This window comes from Oryctolagus cuniculus, chromosome 17, assembly GCF_051225735.1.
Source record: "Oryctolagus cuniculus isolate XC-2025 breed Fujian yellow rabbit chromosome 17, ASM5122573v1, whole genome shotgun sequence".
Classification (NCBI taxonomy): domain Eukaryota; kingdom Metazoa; phylum Chordata; class Mammalia; order Lagomorpha; family Leporidae; genus Oryctolagus; species Oryctolagus cuniculus.
The window spans coordinates 64,459,248-64,482,608 of NC_142883.1; the positions used below are offsets into that span (position 1 = coordinate 64,459,248).

Consider the following 23,361-nt stretch of genomic DNA (forward strand, 5'->3'; position numbering starts at 1 on the left):
GCAGCAGCTACTTGGCAAACAGTTTAGCTGTGTGTTAAACAGTTAAATATACGCTTAGTAGGTAATGCACTGTCCTACCCCTAGATATTTACACCAAAGAAATGAAGACACATATTCACACACAGACCTGCATGTGAGTGCTGCTAGCAGCCTTATTTATAATTGCAAAAAGTTGGAAAACACAGTTCTATATAAACTGATGAAATGGATAAACAAACTGGTGTAACTACACAATTGGAATATTACTCAGCAATAGGTAGAGGCAGCAACATGAATAGTAGTTTAATCTCTAAAGGATTATGCTGAGTAAAAGGAGCCAGACACAAGAGGCTACACTTACTACATGATTTTGCTTATAAGACTCTGTGGAAAGAAAAACTACAAGAATAGAAACAGGGTGAGTGGTTTGAGGGCCTGGGTCTGGGGATGGGAGCAGACGATCGATTGGAAAGGACCATGAGGGACCTTTTTGGGTTGATAGAAATGTTCTACATCCGGAATTTGGTGGTGGTTACATAACCACGTGTTTGCCAAAACTCAGCAAACTTTACAGTGTGAATTGAAATACATAAAAATTATACCTCCATAAGCCTGACTTAAGAAAACAAGTCTACAGACTTACATGGAAATAAACCTAAGAAAAAGATAACTTACAGGTTTTCCAATTGAAGAGTCATCATGAGGATGTTCTCAACTGTGGTAAGTGGTACTTGTGTTGTTCCCAAGTCTCTGAAGGAGAAAGCCCAAACATTCATGGTGTGGACCTCAATAAAAAGATCTGTCCTTAAAAAGGTTGTTTCAGGAAGATGTGGTTACATCAGTTTTGGCTTCTCTATAAAGCAAGACAGCTCAAGAGTTTGTCATGGAGACCGTTCCAGAAAGCCCTGGTTGAAATGACTTTACTATTTGCATCATCAGATTAATGACCTTGGCATTGAAGAGTAGAACCTACACCTTTTTCTGCCATTGTCTTATTTTTCATTTTATACTACACTGACCTCTTTTAATTCTTATTTTTTTCTTTAAAAAATTTACATCTATACCTCTTTGCTTGGGATAAATGGTATTCCTAACATGCATTTGCATGTAACACTGTCTTGCCCTGCCAGCTGTCTTTCCCATGATAAATTCTTTCTCAGTTCTTGCCTCAGTCAATAACTTTTTTTCAGTAACCTAATTTATTTTTTTTTCAGTAATCTAATTTAAAATCATGACTTTTTAGCCTCAATCTCAAATATTTAATGTTTGATGAAAATAAAAAAGGATTAGTTTAATACTTACAGATATTTTAATGCTGGCAGTTTAAAAAGATACGAATCTTCAACATTTGTCAGAGGATTACGATTGAGATTTCTGAAAAATGCAATGGAATTAAAGTTATTGGCCTTTCAATAAGCACAAGATTGTATGAGAAATTATATTCTTTTTTGTGTAGACATTTTAGGCTTAAAATTACTTTCTGTGTACTTATAAATCACCCTTAGAATTCAAAAAGCACTTGTTCTTTGGGAACTACCTATGTCTCTTAGAGGATGAATGGAGAAGAGAAAGAGAAAGAGAAAAGATACAAAAAAATGCATAATAAACAAAAAGTATGCAAAAGAACTTTTTAGGTGAAAAGCCTTAGAAGTGGAGCCAGTGTTTTGCCTAGCAATTAACACCCAGATGGGATACCTACGTCTCAAATCAGATGCCTGGGTTTGATTCCCAGTTCCAGCTTCTAATTGCAACTTCCTGTTAATGCAGACCCTGGGAGGCAGTGGTGATGGCTCAATTGGTTGAGTTTCTGCTGCCTACTTGGAGACGTGGACTGGTTTCTGGTTCCCAGCTTCAGCCTGGGCCTGGCCTAGCCTCGCCCGAGCCATTGCAGGTATTTGGGAAATGAACTAGTGGATGGGAGCTGTCTGTGTCTTAAAAAAGAAAGACGTATAGAAGTGACCACACTGATAGGGAAGCCCTTTTTTGTGTAGGAAACACTAATCCTGTGTTCTCCATAATTCAAGGTGCTTGCCTTTCATCTTTAGAAATTTTAAACAAGCCATGACTTAATTCATTTAGTTGATGGAAAAAGAACCCACGTCAAAGCCATACTCTTGTCACGTTCTTCCACTGGTGTTCTCATTTCACATCACACATCTTCACATCACATCACATCACATCACACCACATCATCACGTCACATTGCATCACATCACATCACAGTCTTTGTTACATTGCTTGTCATCACCTGTTGGCCTGTCAGTCTCCTGGCCTGTAGCTCCTTGAGGGCAGGGATATTGTTATTGTCTTTGTTATGCCTGTGTGTGGCATAGTGCCTGAAATTTGCTGCATGGTTAATAAATATTTGTTGAGTAAAGAAATCACATTTTGTTTCCATACCAATACAATGAATAAATTCATGTTGTGGGAAATTTCATTCCTAAATGTTGTAATAGATTTTTAAATTTTTTAAAGCAAGCAAACAAAAACAAAAACAGGTAAAAAAACTGCCTTTAGTTTAACTCTACTCAAAAACATACTGTACTGTTACAGACTGTGAAAATAATAATTCTTACAGATGATATTGATTGGGCTGCCAAGCATCTGTGTTCAGCATTCAACACTGGATGTTCCCAATAACCTCTGTGATAGGTATTGTACCCCAGTAGCCTATTGTGATATATATTGTGCTGGGTCACAGAGGCTGTGTAACTTGTTGTAGGTCACTGCACTTGTAAGAAGCAAAGCTGGAGCTGGAGCTCAGTCCTGCCCCAGACTGTGTCTAATATGTGTGCAGAAAAGGGTCCAAATATTTGTCACTTTAATCTGAAGCTTGAGATGACTAAATATAGAAGTACTTTGAAAATTTCATCAACCTTCTCAGGATAGCGCTCATGAAAATTAGTTTCTCTTTTTATTCCTTTTCCCTAATCTTATCCCACAATTAGATATTTAGCTCAGAGTCATTGAGACTAGAGATTTAAAAGCATGTTGTAGGTGACATCAGTGGAAACCTATGTAAACAGTGGAGTGAGAACATTTGAAAATTTATCCCTTCATAAAGGGAACAACAAAATGGTAAAAGTGGTCAGAATCAAGTTTTTGATAATTCTGGAAATTTAACCAAAGGCTTGCAGCCACCTGTGGGGCATTTACTCAAGAAAATTGGCTGACTTTCTGTAAGAATAGTGAGATTTGTGTGGGTTTTGTGTATTTAACTTGCCCTAGACAGTTCCTCCCTGGCAAGCTCAGTGTTAGCCTTAAAAATAGCCTTGGCAGCTTATGACAAGAGCCTCGGGTGATGACTGACATAAATAAGAGTGTCAATTGTTAAATCAACAACGGGAGTCACTGTGCACTTACTCCCCATGTAGGATCTCTGTCCTTAATGTGTGCTACTATGTGAATTAATGGTATAACTAGTACTCAAACAGTACTTTATACTTTGTGTTTCTGTGTGGGTGCGAACTGCTGAAATCTTTACTTAGTATATACTAAGTTGATCTTCTGTATATAAAGATAATTGAGAATGAATCTTGATGAAGAATGGGATGAGAAAGGGAATGGGAGATGGGATGATTGCAGGTGGGAGGGAGGTTATTGGGGGGGAAAGCCACTACAATCCAGGAGTTGTACATTGGAAATGTATATTTATTAAATAAAAGTTAAAAAAAAGAAACATCTGCTTTAGGAATAGACTGATGTCTTAGCAATATTTGGGTTTAGGTTTTTGGATTGTGGATTAATTTTATTTTTAATTTGTTGCTTCTCAAATTTTTTTTAAATTATGAGATGTATTACTTGCATACTCAAAGTCATATGTAACCACATGACTATTGGATAATGTTTGAACTTTGTCTAAGTTATTTTGTCTACATTTGAACCAAATCAGGAATTATAATGAGAAAAGAGAAGTATGTGTAAAATGAGCAACAACAACAAAAAAAAACTCAAACTCTCAAAAAAAAAATAGCCTGTATGCCCAGTATCAGAGAGAGTGAGGGAGAGAGAGGGAGAGGGATAGAGGGACAGAGGGAGAGAGGGAGAGAGGGAGGGAGGGAGGGAGGGAGAGAGGGAGAGAGGGAGGGAGAGAGGGAGAGGGAGAGAGAGAGAGAGAGAGAGAGAGAATGAATGGAGATGAGCATGCAGAATGAAGCTGAGCTCCTCCAAAGTGCATCCCAGTGAGCTATCAGAATCTTGGGCCATCTTCCACTGCTTTCCCAGGCCATAGCAGAGAGCTGGATTGGAAGTGGAGCATCCAGGTCTCAAACCGGCACCCATATGGGATGCTGGCACTTCAGGCCAGGGCATTAACCTGCTGTGCCACAGCACCAGCCGTGTCGCTGACTTTCAAATAAATGAATAAATCTTAAAGAAAAAAGTAAAAGAACAAAAAAACCCTAAAGCCAATGAAGAGAATACTTTAAGAGAAGCATACGGTGCAGAGGAAGAATTACCTTAAGAGAAAAGAAGACCTCTTGCTACACAGATGAGAATATGGTGCAGATGAAAAGATTATGAGAAGAAAAGTGTAATAGTTGCAGGAAGTGACAATGTGAAAACTTGTGAACCCTTACAAAACACCCCAAAGGGCAGACCTGAGTTGTTCTCTTCATCTGTAAGGTTTATGCCTCTCTCTGAGTTTGGGGAGATGCTGTTTGGATTCCAGGACACACCGCAGAGGGAGGACTGTGCCAGCAGTGTGCAAATGCAGGTGTATCCACAGCTTGCCTGAAGGAGGCGATGCCCATGGCTGACCTTCAGTGTACGACCACACCCAGCTCACCTACAGTGTCAGCAGTGGGGTGAATATCCGAGGAGGGAGAAAGCCTGGACTCTCCTCCTAGTCACCCACAGTGCTTGTGAGTAACAGATGAGTGAGCATGTGGGTGTGCTCTGTCTGGGTAAGGGAGCCCCTCTCTACACTCTAGAGTCCTTCCACTACTAAACTATGAAACTTGTATTGTGAGAACCAATGAAGTGACTAAAACAATTTTTAGAAAGAAGCCAATGAGTTAAGATTTAATGCACATGAATGAAGCAGAAGAAATAAAGTATACTTAATGTTTAGAATTATCAATTACTGCTGATTTTCCATAATATATTTCATTTCTGATTTCACTGAAAGATTTGATGAGTATTAATATTCGAAGAGAGTTATGTCACTGGTAAGCTCTTGGCATGTCTTTGAGGTGGATTTCAGATTCACAATAGACTGATCCTACCACACTGCAGTTTACACAGAGGCTTCATTCAGAAGAATGTTTACTGGGCTGCATGTAGTACATGCAAAGTAACGGTGAATGCAGATTTTGCTGAGCGTGAGCTTAACCTAATTTGGGGAATCCCTTATAATGAAACATGCAGAATTATGAATATAAAAATTGCTCCAGCCCCTCCCAGGACCTTGGAAGGGGCACGTGCAAGCGTAAAGCCTTGAAGCTTAGACTCCAGTTCATGATGAATCCAGCTCAGCTGGCACTCTTTTCTGGACTGTGTAATGCAGTGAACAGCATTGTTTTCACTTTAAAAACCCTCGTCTTTGGTCATAAGATCACTGGTGTCTTCCTGGGGCAACGGTGATACCAAAAGTTTCCTTGAAGCAGATTTGCTTTGTCTAATAAAAGAATATGTCCCCAAATAAAGGAGACCAGCTCCCAACACACACTTGGTGTATTACAGCCATTGTGCCAATTTTTGAAGCAACCACGAGTTAGATATGTTCAGATCGCATGATAAGAGAATTAGTTTCCAATACCAGCTAGCTCTGGTTTTTGCATCACCATGAAGCAAATGCTTTTTTTCTTTGGCTTAAGATGGACACAGAATCTTGAGATAAATGAACTGGTGCCTCGTGCACTGTGCGCCATCCCTAGCTCTGCTCCTACTTTTTCAGCTCCTCTCTCTGGCCTTGCTGCACAGATGCTAGCATGGCTGTCACTCATTTTCCCATCAATGTCCAACTTCCCCCTGCTGGCATGAAAGTCTCTGGAGACAAAGCTTCTGTCCTGTTCCAGTTTGTACCCCCAGCACTTAATACAGCACCTGGCACTCGGTGGGCCTGGCACTCAGTGAATGTTCTTAAATGAATTCATTACTTTTCATATGCTGTGATTCCACAGATTTTCTCCCTGTGTTGTCTACAGAAAACTGTACTGGAACTCAGTCCCTTAGGAGGGAATCTAATGGAATGATATATGTTGAGGCCATTTTTACTGATGCTACCAAAACCACTTGGTGTTGGGGCTCCAGGAACCAGCTCCCCAGTGTATGGATATAGGAAAAACAGACTCTCAGTGTTCTTCCCCAAGATCTGCAGGCACTGTTGGTCCATCCTCCACACATCCTAAAACCTTCCCTCATAACCAGAATGGTTATGACTGGGATTCTGAACTACAGAACAGGTGGATAGTCTTTCAACATCAGGTTTAGTGGAGAATCTGTATCTTGAATCTAAAATTCCCTTGGGCCATTGAACGTCACAGAATTGTTGAGTTGAAAGTGAATAAAACTCACTTTCTGTTGCAGTTTAGTCAGGACAAAATATGTGGGATTAGGCTAGAGCAGTGTATTTTCTTATTTTTTTTAACACTACAGTTTAACATATATGCCACTTCTTCCTATTTCAAAAGTTATTAGTATCCACAGATAATTTATAAATTGAGAGCTAAATACATTTTGGAAAAAGCTTATGATCTGGGTGGGTGATGGGGAGAGATGTGCCCTTTGGCTGGGTCCCAGGAATTATTTTTGCATTAGGATTTAAAAGCAGGTAACCCTGAGAAAGCACCAGAACCTTTTTCTCCCAGAGTACTTTGTGTTAGATTTTTGGAAAAAAAATGGAAATGAAGACCTTCTTTGCAGAGTTTATATACAGGGCTTAATACCCAGATAAGCATAACTATATACAATTTTTATACACAAATTGTTTTTAAATATGTATTCATCATCTATTGCACTTACACATTGTGCAAAAACTGCATTCCATGCCACGCCTGAAATGTCCCAAAGCTCAGTTCTGTCAGTAAATTGCAACCAAGATTTCTACAAAAAAAGACACGAGTGAAAGAGAATGAAGAAGAAAAAAAGAAATATTTTCAGAATACTCTTCTTTCAGGAGTGATTCTAATTTTTATAGATGAAACAATACTTCCACATTTTATCTACACACTAAAGAATTTACTGGTACTGGAAGATTTGGTTTCTGAATTATACTTGCACATTTACATTAAATTTCATCATATTATTTTCATATTACATGACATACTTGTACTGTGTGATCTTTATTTCTCTGGAACAGAGTTTCACAACTTGAATGCTATTGACATTTTGGACTCGATAATGCTTTTCTTGTGGAGGTTTGTCCTGTACATAGTAAGTGGCTTAACAGCAGGCTGGGCTTAGCTCACGCAGTGTCAGCAGCACGTGCAGGGCTGCAAGCTGTTACCTGAATGCAAAATCATGTTGGCTGAGAAGCCCTGCTCTGTGGGATTCACTCTGACCTTTGTACCTGATAGTATTTTTGCTAGAGAGGAAAAGGACCTGTTACAGAATTTTAGCAACCTTCTACTACAAATGTAAAGTAGAATCTTAACCCTATTTCAAGGTGAACAGTGAAGATTTATTAAAATTCCAAATGTGATGAAATTGTAACTTACATAGACTGCAAAAAAGGGAGTGACTCAAATGCACGTCTTTCGATAAACTCTATTTTATTGCAGGATAAATCTCTAGGAAAAGGAAAACATTGCCTTGGTTAGCTATTACCTATATAGTCAGTGGGGATAATAAAATTTGCATTTGATAATGTTGGATATGCAGTTTTTACCTAAACTGTAAAGCTTTGGACTTGTATTTGACCCTCTGGAGATACTACCCCTTCTTACAACCTCTCCTAATAGTCTCACTGTTAGAACCTTCAACAATGACATACACAACTATAGATCTTGATAGATTGTGGTGGTAAACTTTCCTGAGTGCAGAATTGATTAGATGAACTTTCATAGTCTTCATCCATTTGAAACAAGGAGCAAAGCTGTCATCTCCATTTTTAATGTCTAATATTCCAAAGAATACTCACATTTTCACACCTTTCCTGGTTTAGTCCTAGTTTTCTAACTTCATTCAATACCAGAAAAAAAGATGCCCTTTTGAATCATTTGAAATGAAATTGGTTCTCTAATTAATTCATTATTTTGAACTGATTCAGAATTACACTTTCTGTCATACTAAAGGAAATTTATTTGTTGCTTGTTGCTTGATAGTCCATGAAAGCCATGATAGAACCGTCAGAAAACAGCACGACACTGGATTCCCACTCGAAAACACTCTTGGTGGTAGAGGACTCTTACTTCCACTGATTACAATTTGACCCTCACTTTTCACCTGCAACTCATCTGTTGGTGGCTCCATCTCTAGAATCTTCTCTCCCCTGTCCCACCCAGAGTCACCAGTGGGACTTGCCCTAAGTGACTCTCCGAGGCCAACATCACTAGGTGCTTACAGAAGAGGCAGATTCTCAGCCCTGTTCTAGACCGACTCAGGCAGTTACTGTGGGGGTAGGGTTCAGAGCCCCAGGTAACTGTGGTGCAAGCTCAAGTCTGTTTTAGAGCACTGCTGTGACAGCATGGTTCCCCGTGGTGACTCTTGCTCAGCATTCAAAGGCCTGGAAGACCTGGCTTCACCCTCCAGCTTTCCCTGCATCTCTGTGCCTCAGAAGCTTCCATGTTTTCCCTTTCTCCCACGATATTCTCTCCACGACGTCTGATGATGCCCACTGCCCCCTTGGAAGTCCTGTTCAACTGGCATTGCTCCCTGGTTCCATCATCCCTGACCCAGCCCAAAGTCTTCTCCCTTGTCTGGACTCTATATCCATTTCTTTTGATATCGTTACTTGTGCCTTCCATTTCCCCAGAGCATAAACTTCTTGAAAGCATGGATTTGGCCTTGCTCATCTACATTGCCCACTATGTTTAAAACTGACTCATGGAAATAGACTCAGGTGTTTAATAAATGAAGGAATGGTTGAGTAGGTAGAAGAAGGAAAAGTGAATTTTTAAAAAGCAGTGTGGTTTTATTATTCCCTGGTCCCTCTGCAGCACTCCGTCAGCTACATAGTGCTTGTTGGGTATTGGTTTGAGCTTGTGTATTTGTTTCCCCTGCAAGATTGTGAGCTCTTGGGAAGGTGGGATCCTGTCTTACTCATTTATGTGTCTCCAGTACTAGGCAAAGTGTTTGGCTTTCTCTTTCAGCTTTAGACAATTGATTGGCATTTTGAAAATGAAGTGAATACATACACTAGCATAAACTAATTAGGCTACAAAGGATTTTCCATCAGAAACAATGAAGGGCCTATTCTACCAGCAGTAGTCTCATTTGTTTTTCTCCAAACCATGTTTGCAAGGTTCCGGAGCCCAGATGGGAAAGGTGCTCAAGAGGAACCATGCAGATGTGGTTGTCCCCGTATGGCCTAGAAGTTCTGATCATCATTCAAAGGAGTGTTGTGAGTATCACATGCTGCTATGTTCCTTAAGCCTTGTACTTTTGAGACAAGAATCTATTTGCTGAAGAGGCCCAGTAATTAGCCTAATAAGGATTAATGATGTGCACTTCCCAATATTATGTAGCTATTGTTTTAATTATCTATTTCCAACATGGGTATAATAGTTCCTTAATTGAAATAAGAGAGGGAAGAGATGTATAATTTGGGGCATGCTCGGGCTGACTTGCCCCAATTGGTAGAGTTGGAAACATACCAGGGGATTCCAATTCAATCCCATCAAGGTGGCATGTGCCAATGCCATCTCACTATTCCAAGTGATCAATTTCAGTTCACAATTGATCATAATGAAAGGACTAAGAGTCAAAGGGAGCACATAAACAAGTCTAGTATCTGCTAACACTAACCGATAGAATAAATAAAGGGGAGAGTGATCCAACATGGGAAGTGAGATACTCAGCAGACTCATAGAATGGCGGAGTCCTAAATAGCACTCTGGCCTCAGAATCAGCCCTAAAGGCACTCGGATCTGGCTGAAAAGCCCATGAGAGTATTTCAGGCATGGAAAGCCAAGACACTCTGGCAAAAAGATCTCTGTGAGTGAGATCCCAGTGGAAAGAACAGGTCTTCAAAGAGGGAGGTGCCTTTCTCTGAAGGGAGGAGAGAACCTCCACTTTGACTATGACCGTGTCTAAACAAGATAAGAGTCGGAGAACTCAAGGGGCTTCCATAGCCTTGGAAACTCATGACTGGTGCATAGGGAGATTACTGATGCCATAAACAGGAGTGTCAATTTGTAAAGTCAACAACAGGAGTCACTGTGCACTTACTCCTCATGTAGGATCTCTGTCCTTAATGTGCTGTACACTGAGGCTTAATGCTATAACGAGTACTCAAACAGTATATTTCACTTTGTGTTTCTATGGGGGTGCAAACTGTTGAAATCTTTACTTAATGTACACTAAACTGATCTTCTGGAAAAAAAAAAAAAAAGAAAGAAATTATCAATTCCCAACTTGACTCTCACTGGGATTAAACATGACAATAGGTCTGATCTGATTTCATCATCATTTAAAAAAATCATCTATTATATTTCACTTTATGTTTCTGTGTGGGAGCAAACTGTTGAAATCCTTACTTAATGTATACTAAGCTGATCTTCTGTATATTAAGATAATCGAAAATGAATCTTGATGTGAATGGAAGGGGAGAGGGAGTGGGAAAGGGGAGGGTTGTGGGTGGGAGGGACGGTATGGGGGGGGGAAGCCATTGTAACCCATGAGTCGTACTTTGGAAATTTATATTCATTAAATAAAAGATAAAAAAAGAAATCATTAAAAGGTTAACTTATTCAAGATTAGATCATCTAACAACTTTCAGTTGACAGCATTCAAATTAATGTTGTTGGTTTATGTTTTCTTCCCTTTGTTGTATTAAACCAACTTGTTCAAACCTTGTTTGTAAAGGCCAGATGATAAATGTTTGAGACTTGGTGGGCCACATATTGTCTCTGTTGCATTTTCTTGTTTCTTTGTTTCTCTATACAGTCCTTTATAAATATAAAACTCATTCTTAACTTAGGACCTGTATGAAGACAGACCTTGGATCCAATTTCATCCATTGCTTGTAAATTAAATACAAATATAATCCGTGGCTCACTAGGCTAATCCTCCGCCTTGCGGCGCCGGCACACCGGGTTCTAGTCCCGGCCTGGGTGCCGGATTCTGTCCTGGTTGCCCCTCTTCCAGGCCAGCTCTCTGCTGTGGCCAGGGAGTGCAGTGGAGGATGGCCCAGGTACTTGAGCCCTGCACCCCATGGGAAACCAGGAGAAGCACCTGGCTCCTGCCATCGGATCAGTGCAGTGCGCCGGCTGCAGCACACTGGCCGCGGCGGCCATTGGAGGGTGAAACAATGGCAAAGGAAGACCTTTCTCTCTTTCTCTCTCTCTCTCTCTCTCTCACTGTCCATTCTGCCTGTCAAAAAAAAAAAAACCACAAAGCACATAATAGGTATTCCATGTTAGAGATATGAGACCCTACAGTGTAGACTTCCAGAAGAAACCTTAGAGATTATCCAGCTGGGACCCATATTTGTTTCCTAGATAATGTAACTAAAATCTCATAAATAAGTATGATTAACTGACTTACAAGTGTTGGAGGGATAGCAGGCCTTCAAATGAGTCCTTATGTAATTCAGTCAAGTCATTTTCACTGAGGATTCTGGAAAATGAAAGAGGTACTTCTGAATCAAAATGACAACTAACTGCAGCTGTTTGCTTCATAGGACTAAGTCTGTATGTAGAGGAAACTTTGGTAATGGTGCTGTTTAAATACCCAGATTCTAATTTACTTCTAGGGTGGCAATGTCTGTTGTATTTTAATTTAAACCATTTTTCCCACTCTCCCTTTTTTGTCCATCTCTATACACCTATCCGTCCTTCCCACCAAATCATAAATGTAATGTCTGCTCTGTAGGTCACAATGTCCCTGTTAGAACCTAACACTGGGAGGCACCAAGATTGGCAGAACTGCCATTTCCTTCTGTTTTTTCCCCAAGCCCTACTACCGAAGCCCCATGTTTGAGGTATGCCGGGGCTACAAGTTAAGGTTGACCAGGGAGGCAGTAATGATGGCTGAGTATTTAAATCCCTGCCATCTATGTAGGAGAACAAGACTGAGTTTGAGGTTCCTGAGTTTGACTGACCCAGTCTCACCACTACAGGCATCTGGGGAGTGAACAGTGTATGATAGCATGCTGCCTTTGCCTCTCAAATAAGAAAAATTAAATTTTCTTCCCCTTCCCTTTATCCCTTAGCCTTTCCAACTCCCGTCTTCACTCTTCAGAGGAAACTAGTGTTATTTACTTTTGTGTCAGATGACTCTGATTTTTCCTTTTTCCAAAGATTTATTTATTTATTTGAAAGTCAGAGTTACACACAGAGAGAAGGAGAGGGGAGAAGGGAGAGGGGAGAGGGGAGAGGAAGGTCTTCCATCCACTGGTTCACTCCCCAATTGGCCACAAAGGCTGGAGCTGTGCTAATGAGGAGCCAGGAGCTTCCTCCAGGTCTTCCCATGTGGGTGCAGGGGCCCAAGGACTTGGGCCATCTTCCACTGCTTTCCCAGGCCATAGCAAAGAGCTGGATCAGAAGTGGAGCAGCTGAGACTCGAACCGGCACCCATATGGGATGCTGGCACTGTGGGTGGTGGCTTTACCTGCTATGCCACAGTGCCAGCCCTGACTTTGATTTTTCTTACAAGTTTGGGACATCTTTAAACGAAGCATAACCAAAATATATACAAACTGTGTGTATTGTATTTAAGAAACATCATAAATTAAAAGTCACAACTGCCTGATTCTAGCATTTTCCCATCAGAAATGAGATAGTAGGCTAAGGGGAAACTTTTATCTTTTTTAAAAAAGATTTTATTTATTTGTTTCAGAGTTATAATTACAGATGGAGAGAAGGAGAGACAGAAAGGTCTTCTCTCCACTGGTTCACTCCCCAAATGGCTGCAATGGCTGTAGCTGGGCCAATTGGAAGCCAGGAGCCAGGATCCATGAGCCTCTTTGGGGTCTCCTACATGGGTGCACAGACCTAAGTGCTTGGGCCATCCTCTACTGCATTCTCAGGCCATAGCAGAGAGTTGGATTTAAAGTGGAGCAGCTGGGACTAGAACTGGTGCCCGTACAGGATACCGGCGCCGCAAGTAGCAGCTTAGCCCACTGCACTACTGCAGCACTGCACAGGCCCTGGGAAAATTTATCTTAAAGTGATCATAACCCTTCTCCTTTGTCTGTTATATGTCTTGTTTGTATTCAGAAATAATTTATGATGTCTGTACAAGTTGTCCCAGTGATATAACACGCAAACTGTCATGAAAAATGTCAATTAATTCCTTTTTTTTATTATGTTACACTCAGCACTTCAAAATTTCTAGTTCACTGGCCTAGGTGACATGATAGATTTTTATTTTTAGTTAATTACTTTGAATGTTAAGTATTTTCCCCCAAAATTGGGAGTCTAAACTGATTCCTTTCAAAAATCAGTAAGGAAAAGATAATTCAACAAATGGACAGTGGACAAAACCTCAACAAAACATAGATGTTCAATAAGTATATAAAGACATTTAAATTTATGAGTAATCAGAGAAATCCAGATTCAGCTGGGAACCCTTTTATTTGCCAGTCACATTAGCAAAAAGACAAAGAGCATCCCGAGGTGAAAAGGTGAAGGGAAGAGTCAGTGTTGGGGCATAGCAGGCTAAGCCGTCACTTGAGAAGCGTAAATTCCATATTGGAGAGCCTGGTTAAAGTCTTGGGCCCTCTGCTTCTGAGCCAGATGCCTGCTAGTGCACCTAGGAGGCAGCAGATGATGGCCCAAGTGCTTGATTCCTTGTCATCCCTGTGGGAGACCCAGAATCAAGTATTAGATCTTAGCTTTGGCCTGGCCCAGCCATGGCTGTTTTGGGCATTTGGGGAATAAAGCAGTGGATGGAAGATTCTGTCTTTCTCTCACTCTCTCATTTGCTCTCGCTCTATCTCCCCCTCCCCCCACTCCCATAGTTCAAGTAAACAAATACATCTTTTTAAAAAGGATGAAGGGAAATGAATGTTCTTATATTCTGTTAGCTGGAGTGTAAGTATGTGTGCACAGCTTTTCTGAAGACAATTAAAATTTCCTATTTCCGTAGTCTTCATCCATTTTCATTCTTTTTTTTGAGATTTATTTATTTATTTGAAAGTCAAGTTACACACAGAGAGAAGGAGAGGCAGAGAGAGAGAGAGGGGTCTTCAATCCACTGGCTCACTCCCCAGTTGGCCACAATGGCCGGAGCTGTGCTGATCCGAAGCCAGGAGCCAGGAGCTTCTTCAAGGTCTCCCACATGGGTGCAGGGGCCCAAGCACTTGGGCCATCTTCCACTGCTTTCCCAGGCCATATCAGAGATCTGGATCAGAAGTGGAGCAGCCAGGACTCAAACCAGCGCCCATATGGGATGCTGGCATGGCCGGCGGAGGCTTTTCCGCTATGTCACAGTGCTAGCTGCCCCATTTTCTTTCTAGACTTCTATTTTGCAAAATGCTTGTCCATGTTCACAAGTGTGCACAAGGATTTTCCTTGCCGCAATACATAAGTGGACATAATCGAAAATCCATCAATAGAGGGATTATTAAGTAAACTGTGAAATGGCCATCCATACTATAGAATATCATGCACGAGTTAAATGAATAGGGTAACTGACTGAGTACTAAGAGGGAAAGAAATCCAGGAGAAACCATGAAGTGAAAGAACCAAGTTGCAGGATGTTACTATTTAGGTTAAAAAAAGAAACCACACAACACAGCTATTATGCTCTATGTAAATATGTTTGTAGGTAATTTTTTGGAAGGATATATGCCAAACTCAGAGCAGTAATTATTACCTCATAGGTAGGGAGTTAGGACATAATGAAGGTCTTCACTATCCCTATCACTTTTTATCTACTAAGAATGTAATGGTATTACTGATAAAATGCAAATAAATAGAAGTAGTTTCTTATTTCAAATTCTGTGCCTTGTTAAAACAACCATTGAATTATAATCAACAGATGTTGATTGTGACATGGAGAGGGGAATACTTTTTCTGACATACTGACCTCAAAATAGTAAAACAAGAAAGCTCTTACAATGCAGTTAGTTTTGTGTATTCATGTTTGGGAGTGTGTACTCACAGTGTCTCAGCCCAGCGGTATGCTTTCCATACATTTTCATCAATGAAAGAAATCGAGTTTCCTTGGAAATTTCTGTAAAGGAACACAGTTCACATCCTTGAATGGGTTGGAAAAGAATGAACAGAACGAGGAAAAAAATCATGGCACCCTCATGGGGGAGTATTGAAATACAGAAATATTATCAGCTTTCTAATAAATACCAGTGCTTTTATGTTCCATAGCTCTCTGCTTCCCAGTTTGCTCACTCAATAAATAATGAGGGGCCACTGACATAAACAATGAAGCATCCTCTCAGAAGCTTAACTTCGTCTCTGTCCAGTCTCTTTGACAGTAAAGACAGTCAATCACTTTGAAAATTAAGTATTTTCACCAAAATAACTCAGGTGTCTACACTGACTTCTACAAATCAGTGAGAAAAGGATAAATTATTCAAGAAAAAAATGGGCAAAATGTATTGTCACCAATAAGAATAATGAAAACCTATGCAGGTAATACCAGTGCTTTGGCCAAGCGCCCTCTGCTGAAATCTTTCCAAGTACTGAATGGATACAGACAATTTAAAATCAGAGGGACTAAGGTGCTGATGTGGAAAGCCTTTTGGAATACAGCATAGGGTAAAAGTGCCGATCACTGAGCCAGGAGCCAAGCATTACCTCCATAGGAAAAAAAGTGAGAGGAGGTTGGAAGGAAAGACACACAGCCTGAGTTACAGGTGATAGAGTGAGGACCAGGGGATGATGAGGGTGTGTGGGGGATCATACTTTCACATTTTATCCTACATTCTATGCACTTTTTAAAAAGGGGGAAGGTGCTCATAATCGATACTTGTTTACAAGAAGCTGTTAAATGACTTATATTTAGCTTCAACTTTGAATTGCTGTGAGTGCTTAGCTTTAACTCTGTCCTCACTCCTCAGCAACAATGAACCTATTTGTTTTAGGTACACATTTTCCTGGAAGCAGGAGCAGCAATAAAACAGATACCTGTATGCTCACCTTCCTGGTGGATATGTCCTCTCGGGTTACTTTATGTCATCAATAAAAAGTGCCTAACACTGAACACATCTCCCACTAACGGGCTCTTCTTTCTGACTGCTGTGCTTCTGCCTTATAGACCACCACCATTCTCGCTGTCATCCAGGGAAAGACTGTGGAGTCACGCATTTTTATTTTCTGTTACAATCCATCGCACCATTCTTTAAGCCAGCTTTACAGATGAGGATATTGAATCCAAGCTAAATAACTTGTCCAAAGTCACAAAGCTAATCCCTGGGAGACCTGTGTTCAAAGCCAGGCAACCTGGCTCCAGAATCTATCCTTAAACCTGTTGTATCATCTCTAATAAGTCGGGATGAGGGCTGTGTTTAAGAATGGGAGTAAAGCAATGAGGTAATAGTATGGTGAATGTCAATGAATAAAGAATCAGGAAAAGGAGTAAGGGCAATCACATGAGACTGTAGAAGGGACACAAGTCCAAGAAGAGAAGGAGGATAAGAAAGCTCACAAGCAAAGTGGCCACTTGGGGGTGAACCAATGGAAAAAGGAAGACCTTTCTCTCTGTCTCTCTCTCTCTCACTGTCTAATTCTGCCTGTCCAGAAAAAAAACACACACACAGAGAGTCAACATAAGGTGGGGACTTGAGGAGGGCTCAGAAGATCTTGGGGAAAAGCTGCTGAGACAGGCAGGCTGTAGGGAACCATGAGGAAGGGAGATTCTTACAATATGCTGAAGGTGCCATTGTAGCTGTTGGGCTCTGGTACAGGAACTCTGTGAAGCTTCTGCACTGGGCTGAGGCCAGTGCATGAAAGTGTCTCATCTTTGCAAGTGCAGAGCTCACAGACATTTATGGTGGCAGCCACATTCAGGGGTTGATCTGTGACTTCAGTTAGGGTTGAGTGCTGAGTCTGAACCTGGCCTGGATGTAGATCTGTAGTCTTCTTCAGGGATGGAGAATGGCCAGCTTTTGCAGTGGGTACCAGAGTTATGGTTAGCTCCATCTTGGAAGGCTGAGCTATGACACTGGGTGATGTTGGGTGCTGAGCTTGATGCTGACCTGCTGTTGGAACTGTCATCTCATTGTCCCCTGGGGACTGAGTTACGAGCTCCTTTAGTGGCTCTGTAGACTGAGTTAGGGTCATTTGCATGGTAGTAGAAGGTGTAGCCTCTGTAGTACGTTGTGGAGTTTGGGTAATTTCCAGGTCCAGAGGCTTGACTGTGACTTGAGGCAGGTTTGTATACTGAGTCTGAATCTGGACTGGAGGTGAAAATGTCACCTCAGGGTACATTGGATAAGGAGGAGGAGATATAGACTTGAAGGCTGTAGAATGTTCATCCTGTGTAGTGGGTACCTGAGTTATGGTTGACTCTAACTTCGAAGGTTCAGCTGTGCCACTGGGTGACATTGGATGCGGAGTTTGATCTTGACTTGGTTTTGGAACTACCATCTCATAATAAACTGGAGGCTGATAGACCACTTCATTATGTGGCCCTGGAGGCTGCCCTGAAGTCTCCTGCATGGTTGGGAGTGGTTCACCCTGCACAACGGATTCTGGAGTTAGGGTAAGTTCTACATCAAAAGGTTGAACTGTGACTTCTGTCAGGGTTGGATGCTGAGCCTGAACCTGGTCTGGTTGTGAAAGTACCTCCTCATGGAGCACGGGAGGTACTTTAGTCTTCTTCAGGGCTGTAGAATGTTCAGCCTTCCTGGTATGCTTTGCATTTATGGTAAGCACTGTGTCCAAAGGCTGAACTGTGATGTGAGGCAATGTTGGATATTGAGCTTGATTATGACCCAGTGTTGGAACTGTCACCTCTTGATGTATTGGAGATTGGGTTACACCCTCCGTGGGAGGTTGACTGGAGGTCTCCTGCATGTCTGTAGAGGGTTCAGTCACCATACTGCTGGTTTCTGGAGTTATGGTGAGTCCCAGGTCCAGATGTTGAGTTGTGACTGGAGTCAGGTTTGGAGATGGAGCTGTAGTCTTGCTCAGGTCTGTAGGATGCTCAGCCTCTGTAGTAGGTTCTGTAGTAATGGTAAGTGCCAGGTCTAAAGGTTGATTTGTGACACTGGGTGTTAGTGGAGGTTGATTTTGACCCTCATGATGCACTGGTGGCTGAGCTACAGATTCTTTAGGTGGAGTCTCCTGCACATTTGTGGCAAGTTCAGCCTCTGTAATGGGCTGTGGAGTTATTGTAAGTGCCAGATCAAAAGGTTGAAATGTGATGCGGGGTGATTTTGGAAACGGAGCTTGATCCTGAGCTGGTGTTGGAACTGTCATCCCCTGATATCCTGGGGGTTGAGCTATACCCCCCTTAGATGGCCCTGGAAGCTGAACTGGGGCCTCCTGCATGATTGGAGAAAGTCCGCCTTCCATTCCAGGTTGTGTAGTTATGGTGAGTTCCACATCCAAAGGTTGACCTGTGACTTTGGTCAGGTTTGGTTGCTGAGTTTGAAGCTCCTGCTGGGTTGCAGACGATTGAGTGTTAGGGAAGTCTTGTGGCTTGGCTGGGGCTACATTTTGCACTGGAGCTTGTTCTGCCTCCTTGAGGGGCTCTAGAGGCTCAACTCGAGAAAGTTCCATCTTTTCAGGCAGTGCCGGAGGCTTGGCAAGAGGAGGCCCAAGCTGGGTTGGAGAAAATTCAACTTGCTTGGTGGGAACTGTAGGCTGGGCAGGTCCTTCCTGTTGACTGGGGTAAGGATAAACCTCTGGAGTGGGCTTTAGGGTTCTGGTAAGGTCAATATCCACATGTTTTGGTTTGGTTTTAGACAACCTTAAATGCTGAGTTCTGAGTATTTCTTCTGGAATATGAGGTGAAAATGTCATATTCATTGGGGTAGCATCACTCATCTCTGGGAAGATATCTGAAGGCTGGTTTGTGTTTCCCTGTTGGAGTGGTAATTGGTAAGCACTCACGGGGCGCTCTAGAGGTGGAACAGAAATCCCCTGCTGGCTTGGTGAAGGTTCCTTCAGTTCTTCAGGCTGAGCTGGGACCCCTGGAAGTGGGGAGTGCTCATCCTCTTCCGGGGGCTTTGGCTGCTGAGCTGTGTCTGCCTCCTGGTCTTTCAAAGGCTCAGGCTCCGTAGGGAACACTGAGGCATGGGCTTGGGCTTCCTGATGGATTGGAGAAGGTGCAGCCTCTTCGGGGGTCTGTAAAATTTCAGCTGTTTCCTCCTGCTGGGTCGTAGAGGGTTTCTCATCCTGCATAACTTCTGGAGATTGAATTGGCAGTGGTTCGACCTCTTCAAGAGGTGTTGGAGGCAGAGCTGCGACTGAGGCCTGCGTTGTTGTGACCTCATGGCTGACTGGAAATGTTTCCACTTCTGCTTCAGGTTTTGGTGTTAGGGTCAGCTGCAGGTCTGGAGGTTTAGTAGTCACATTGGGCAAGTCGTACTGCTGAACTTGATGGTGACCGGGAGGTAAAATGGTCACTGTGTGATGACTTGGAGGCTGGGCTGGGACTTCTGTCTTCTTTCCAGAAGATTCAACCTCCTCAGAAGACTCAGAGGGCCGCCTTGGTTGCTCCTGCTCACTGATATAAGGTTCGGTCTCCATAGGAGGGACTGGAATCAGAGCTAGGGCCTCCAGCTGGCCTGGAGGAGCTTGAGTCTCCACCAGGGCCTCCGCGTACTGAGCAATCTGCTGCTGTTCTCTGAGAGAAGGCTCTGTCTCCACGGGAGGGCCTGGAGGAGGCTGAGTCTCCACCAGAGCCTCCGCATACTGAGCTATCTGCTCCTGTTCACGGGGAGAAGGTTCTGCCTCCACGGAAGGGCGTGCAGTGTGAGCTCTGGGTGCCTGCTGGAATGGGGAAGGTTCCGTCTCTGCAGAAGGGACCGGAGTCGGCTCTGGGGGTTCCTGCTGGGCTGGAGAAGCTTCTGTCTCCAGGGAAGGGCCCAGAGTTTGATATGGGGTCTCCTGCTGGGCTGGAGAGGGTTTGTTCTCTACAGAAGACTCAACATACTGAGTGGGCTGCTCCTGATCACTAATATAGGGTTCTGTCTCCACAGAAGGGCCCGGAGTCTGAGCAGAGCCCTCCTGCTGCACTGGAGAAGAGTCCCACTCCATGGTGGGCTCCGGAGTTATGGTCAGCGCCACATCTGCAGGCTTGATGGTAACATTGGGCAGGTTATAACGGTGAACTTGATTCTGATCTGGAGACCAGTCCGTCCCCTTCTGAATCTGTGGAGTCTGAGCTATGATATTCTCTTCAGGAGATTCTAGCGCTTGAGCTCGGGGATCTTGCTGTACTGGAGATTTGACTTCCACAGGGAGTGCCGAAGGCTTCTCCGGGTCTTCCAGTTGGCTTCTAGAAGGTTCGATCTCTGGAGACTCGGAAGGCTGAGCAGGCTGCTCCTGATTGCTGGAGGAATATTCAGTGTTCACAGGCAGGCCGGAAGGCTGAGCTGGGGCCCCCTGCTGGCCTACAGATGGGCTGACTTCCTCAGCATACTCTGAGGGCTGAGCTGTGGCATCGTTTTGGGTAGAGAAAGGTCCAGTCTCCTCAGGGAGATCTGAGGTCTGAGCTAGACCCTCTTGAGTCCAAGATTCCACCTTCCCAGGGAATTCCGGAGTCTGCACTGGGGCCTCTTGTTGGGCTGAGGGGAGTCCCACTCCCTCAGGATGCCCCAGAGGCTGAGCTGGAGCCTGCTCCATGCTTGGAGTAGACTGAACTTCCTCACCTGCCCCTGAGGCTTCTGTCAGCTCCGTGTCTGCAGGTTTCAGTGTGACGCTGGGGAAGTTTGCTTGGAGAGCTACAATCTGAGGTGAGGATGGAGTGTTAAGACTGTGATACACTGATGCCTGACCTACTACTTCTGCAGTAGCAAATGGATTCTGAGTGGGGGCCTCCTGCTGCAACGGAGATGCTTCTTCCTCGGGCTGCTGCAGGTCTGCACCTGGGCCCTCTTGCTGGGGTGAAGAAGGTTCATCTGGTTCAACGGCCTGTGGAGGCGGAGCTTGTCCTTCTTGCTGTGCGGAGGAGGATTGGATGGGCTCCTGAGTCTCTGGATTTTGAGTCTGGCCCTCCAGCAGGAATTGAGATGGTTCAGCCTGCTCAGAGGGCTGTGCAGGTTCTCCTGGGTTCTCCTGGGATTCCGTAGGAAAACCACCAGGATAGACCCCATAGTCAGCCGGCAACACTTGATTTTGACCCTGAAGCTTGGCCGCTTTGTCTGGAGTTCCAACACCAACCTTAGGAAGCCGTCGACGCCGAGCTAGATCTTTCTTGGGGGTCAGGGGTGAAACAATCAACTTGTTTCCTTGTGAATCCTGACTGTCTAGCGGCAGAACGAATGCTTCCAATGACTGGTGAATCTTTCCTTCCAGTCGAGGAGGCAGAGCCAGGGGCTGAACCTGATCCCCGTCTAGCACGGGAATGGCCTCTGGTAGCCTTTGTTGTCGAGTCAGCCTATTGAAATACTGCTTTGGAAAAGCAAGCTGTTCTGGCTCTGGGGGCACCCCTTGAGCTGAATCCATGTCCAGAAAAGGAAGCAAACTCACTGTGGACTCTCGAGGCGAGGCCAGCATCTGGGAGAGAGCAGAAGACCCCAGGTAATCAAAGCCGCCGGGGTCTGCCGGGGGTGTGAGTGCGTCAGGCGATTCAGGTGGGAAGTTCGGGGAGTGGGAAGACCAGGGCTCAGAGAGCCAAGGGAGGCTGGAGGTCAGCTGGACCAGGTCCTGGGCCCACTCCAGAGGCTGAGTCGCCTGGGCTGGCAGCCACAAAGGCTGCCAGTTGAAGAGGAGCCATGGGACCCACAAGCACAAAGGGGTCATTGACGGGGTTTTCAAGATACAGTGACTCAGGCTGCTGGGGCACACGCAGTATGCCCTGAGCATGAGCTAATGAATTTTCAGGATACAGTAACTCAGGATGCTAGGGCACACACAGCATGCCCTGAGCATGAGCTAATGAATTATGGCAGCCCCTTAGAGGGCATGCCTTAGCAACTGTGCACCCCGCCCCACCCTTTATGACACCTGACCTTTATTTACACATTCTTTATTAGGCTCCGCCTCCAGGGCTCTTCTGCTTTGAGCCAGGGCAGCCTTTTTCTACAGCCACTGGGTCACAGACCCAGGTGGCTCCAGAACCCCAGCAGCCCACTAGTGTGGGGTGGGGCTGGGGAGGCGGACTTTCCCAAGGAAGTAACAGGGCTGGTTTTTTTTTGGGGGGGGGTCTTCAGAGTTATCTGGTTCTGGTTGCTAGCTTGAAGTTTCCTCCTCCAAGTTCAAATCCAAGAGCTGTCTTTCCTCCCATCAGGGCCCTAACTGGCCCTATTATGCTTATTTATTATGGAACGAGGCCATTTCCTCTAAAGTCTCAGTATCCTTGTTTTCATATTTGACAGTTCTGTTAGGTAGGGGCTACAATGAAATCAGTTCTTAGAAGATTTCTGTAGAGACATGGGCAATTCAGTGTGGGTGTGATGATTAGAACAGAAATCAATAGCAGTTTACATTGGCATAGGAAAACTTCCTCCATTCTACCCTGGCTCAGTACAGCTGCTAGCCTAGAAGTAACAATGGCACTTTTTCATGGTTTTACCCTGTGTGGCCCATAGAGAAGATACGTAAGATGTTAATGTCCGCAAAGCATACTGCTGTGACCAGAACCCAGCTGACTTCCTTCAGAGCCCTTTTCATAATCTATTTTATTATGCACTGTCTGACATAGCTTCTACTATGGAAACTCCAAGAGAGGTCTCTATCTTATTCCCAGTACCTAGCACATGGCTTGGCATATCGTAATGATTTTCATATTTTTAAAATTTGAAATGATTATTTGAGAGAGAGCTCTTATGTACTGGATTATTTCCCAAATACCTGCAATGGCTGAGATGGGGCCAGTCAAACCAGAAGTCAAGAACTCAATCCAGCTTTGCCATATGGGTGGCAAGAACCCAACTACCCAAGCCGTTGCTGCTCTCAAAGTCTGCATTAGAAGGAAGCTGGAGTTAGGAGCCAGATCTGTATGTTGAACCCCAGGTACTCTGAATGTGGGATACAAATGTCTTTATTGCCAAATACTCCAGTAATGGTATTAAAAATGGAAGTGATGCTGGCGCCGTGGCTCAATAGGCTAATCCTCCACCTGTGGTGCCGGCACACCAGGTTCTAGTCCCGGTCAGGGCACCAGATTCTGTCCCGGTTGCTCCTCTTCCAGTCCAGCTCTCTGCTG

General features: G+C 43.7%; 2 protein-coding genes and 1 long non-coding RNA gene across 3 annotated transcripts in view; 1 reads left to right on the forward strand and 2 right to left on the reverse strand.

Moving 5' to 3' along the window:
* LOC149121300 (uncharacterized) overlaps nt 1-10,305 on the forward strand; it is a 47,237-nt gene extending 36,932 nt beyond the window's left edge. Inside the window, exon 3 of the long non-coding RNA XR_016223729.1 lies at nt 9,383-10,305. This is a non-coding gene — a long non-coding RNA (uncharacterized LOC149121300). The remainder of the gene's footprint in view (nt 1-9,382) is intronic.
* Nucleotides 1-17,715, reverse strand: part of LOC149121301 (leucine-rich repeat-containing protein 37A2-like) — a 30,027-nt gene extending 12,312 nt beyond the window's left edge. The window contains exons 1-7 of the mRNA XM_089317146.1: nt 16,906-17,715; nt 15,187-15,258; nt 11,626-11,697; nt 7,638-7,709; nt 6,943-7,023; nt 1,282-1,353; nt 655-729 (exon numbers count right to left, since the gene is read on the reverse strand). Of these exons, the coding sequence (XP_089173272.1) occupies nt 655-729; nt 1,282-1,353; nt 6,943-7,023; nt 7,638-7,709; nt 11,626-11,697; nt 15,187-15,258; nt 16,906-17,702 (1,241 nt within the window). The 5' untranslated portion in view covers nt 17,703-17,715. The remainder of the gene's footprint in view (nt 1-654; nt 730-1,281; nt 1,354-6,942; nt 7,024-7,637; nt 7,710-11,625; nt 11,698-15,186; nt 15,259-16,905) is intronic.
* A 25-nt stretch (nt 17,716-17,740) lies between these two features.
* LOC149121302 (uncharacterized) overlaps nt 17,741-23,361 on the reverse strand; it is a 153,287-nt gene continuing 147,666 nt past the window's right edge. Inside the window, exons 3-4 of the mRNA XM_089317022.1 lie at nt 17,829-21,710; nt 17,741-17,752 (exon numbers count right to left, since the gene is read on the reverse strand). Coding sequence (XP_089173148.1) covers nt 17,741-17,752; nt 17,829-21,710 — 3,894 coding nt within the window. The remainder of the gene's footprint in view (nt 17,753-17,828; nt 21,711-23,361) is intronic.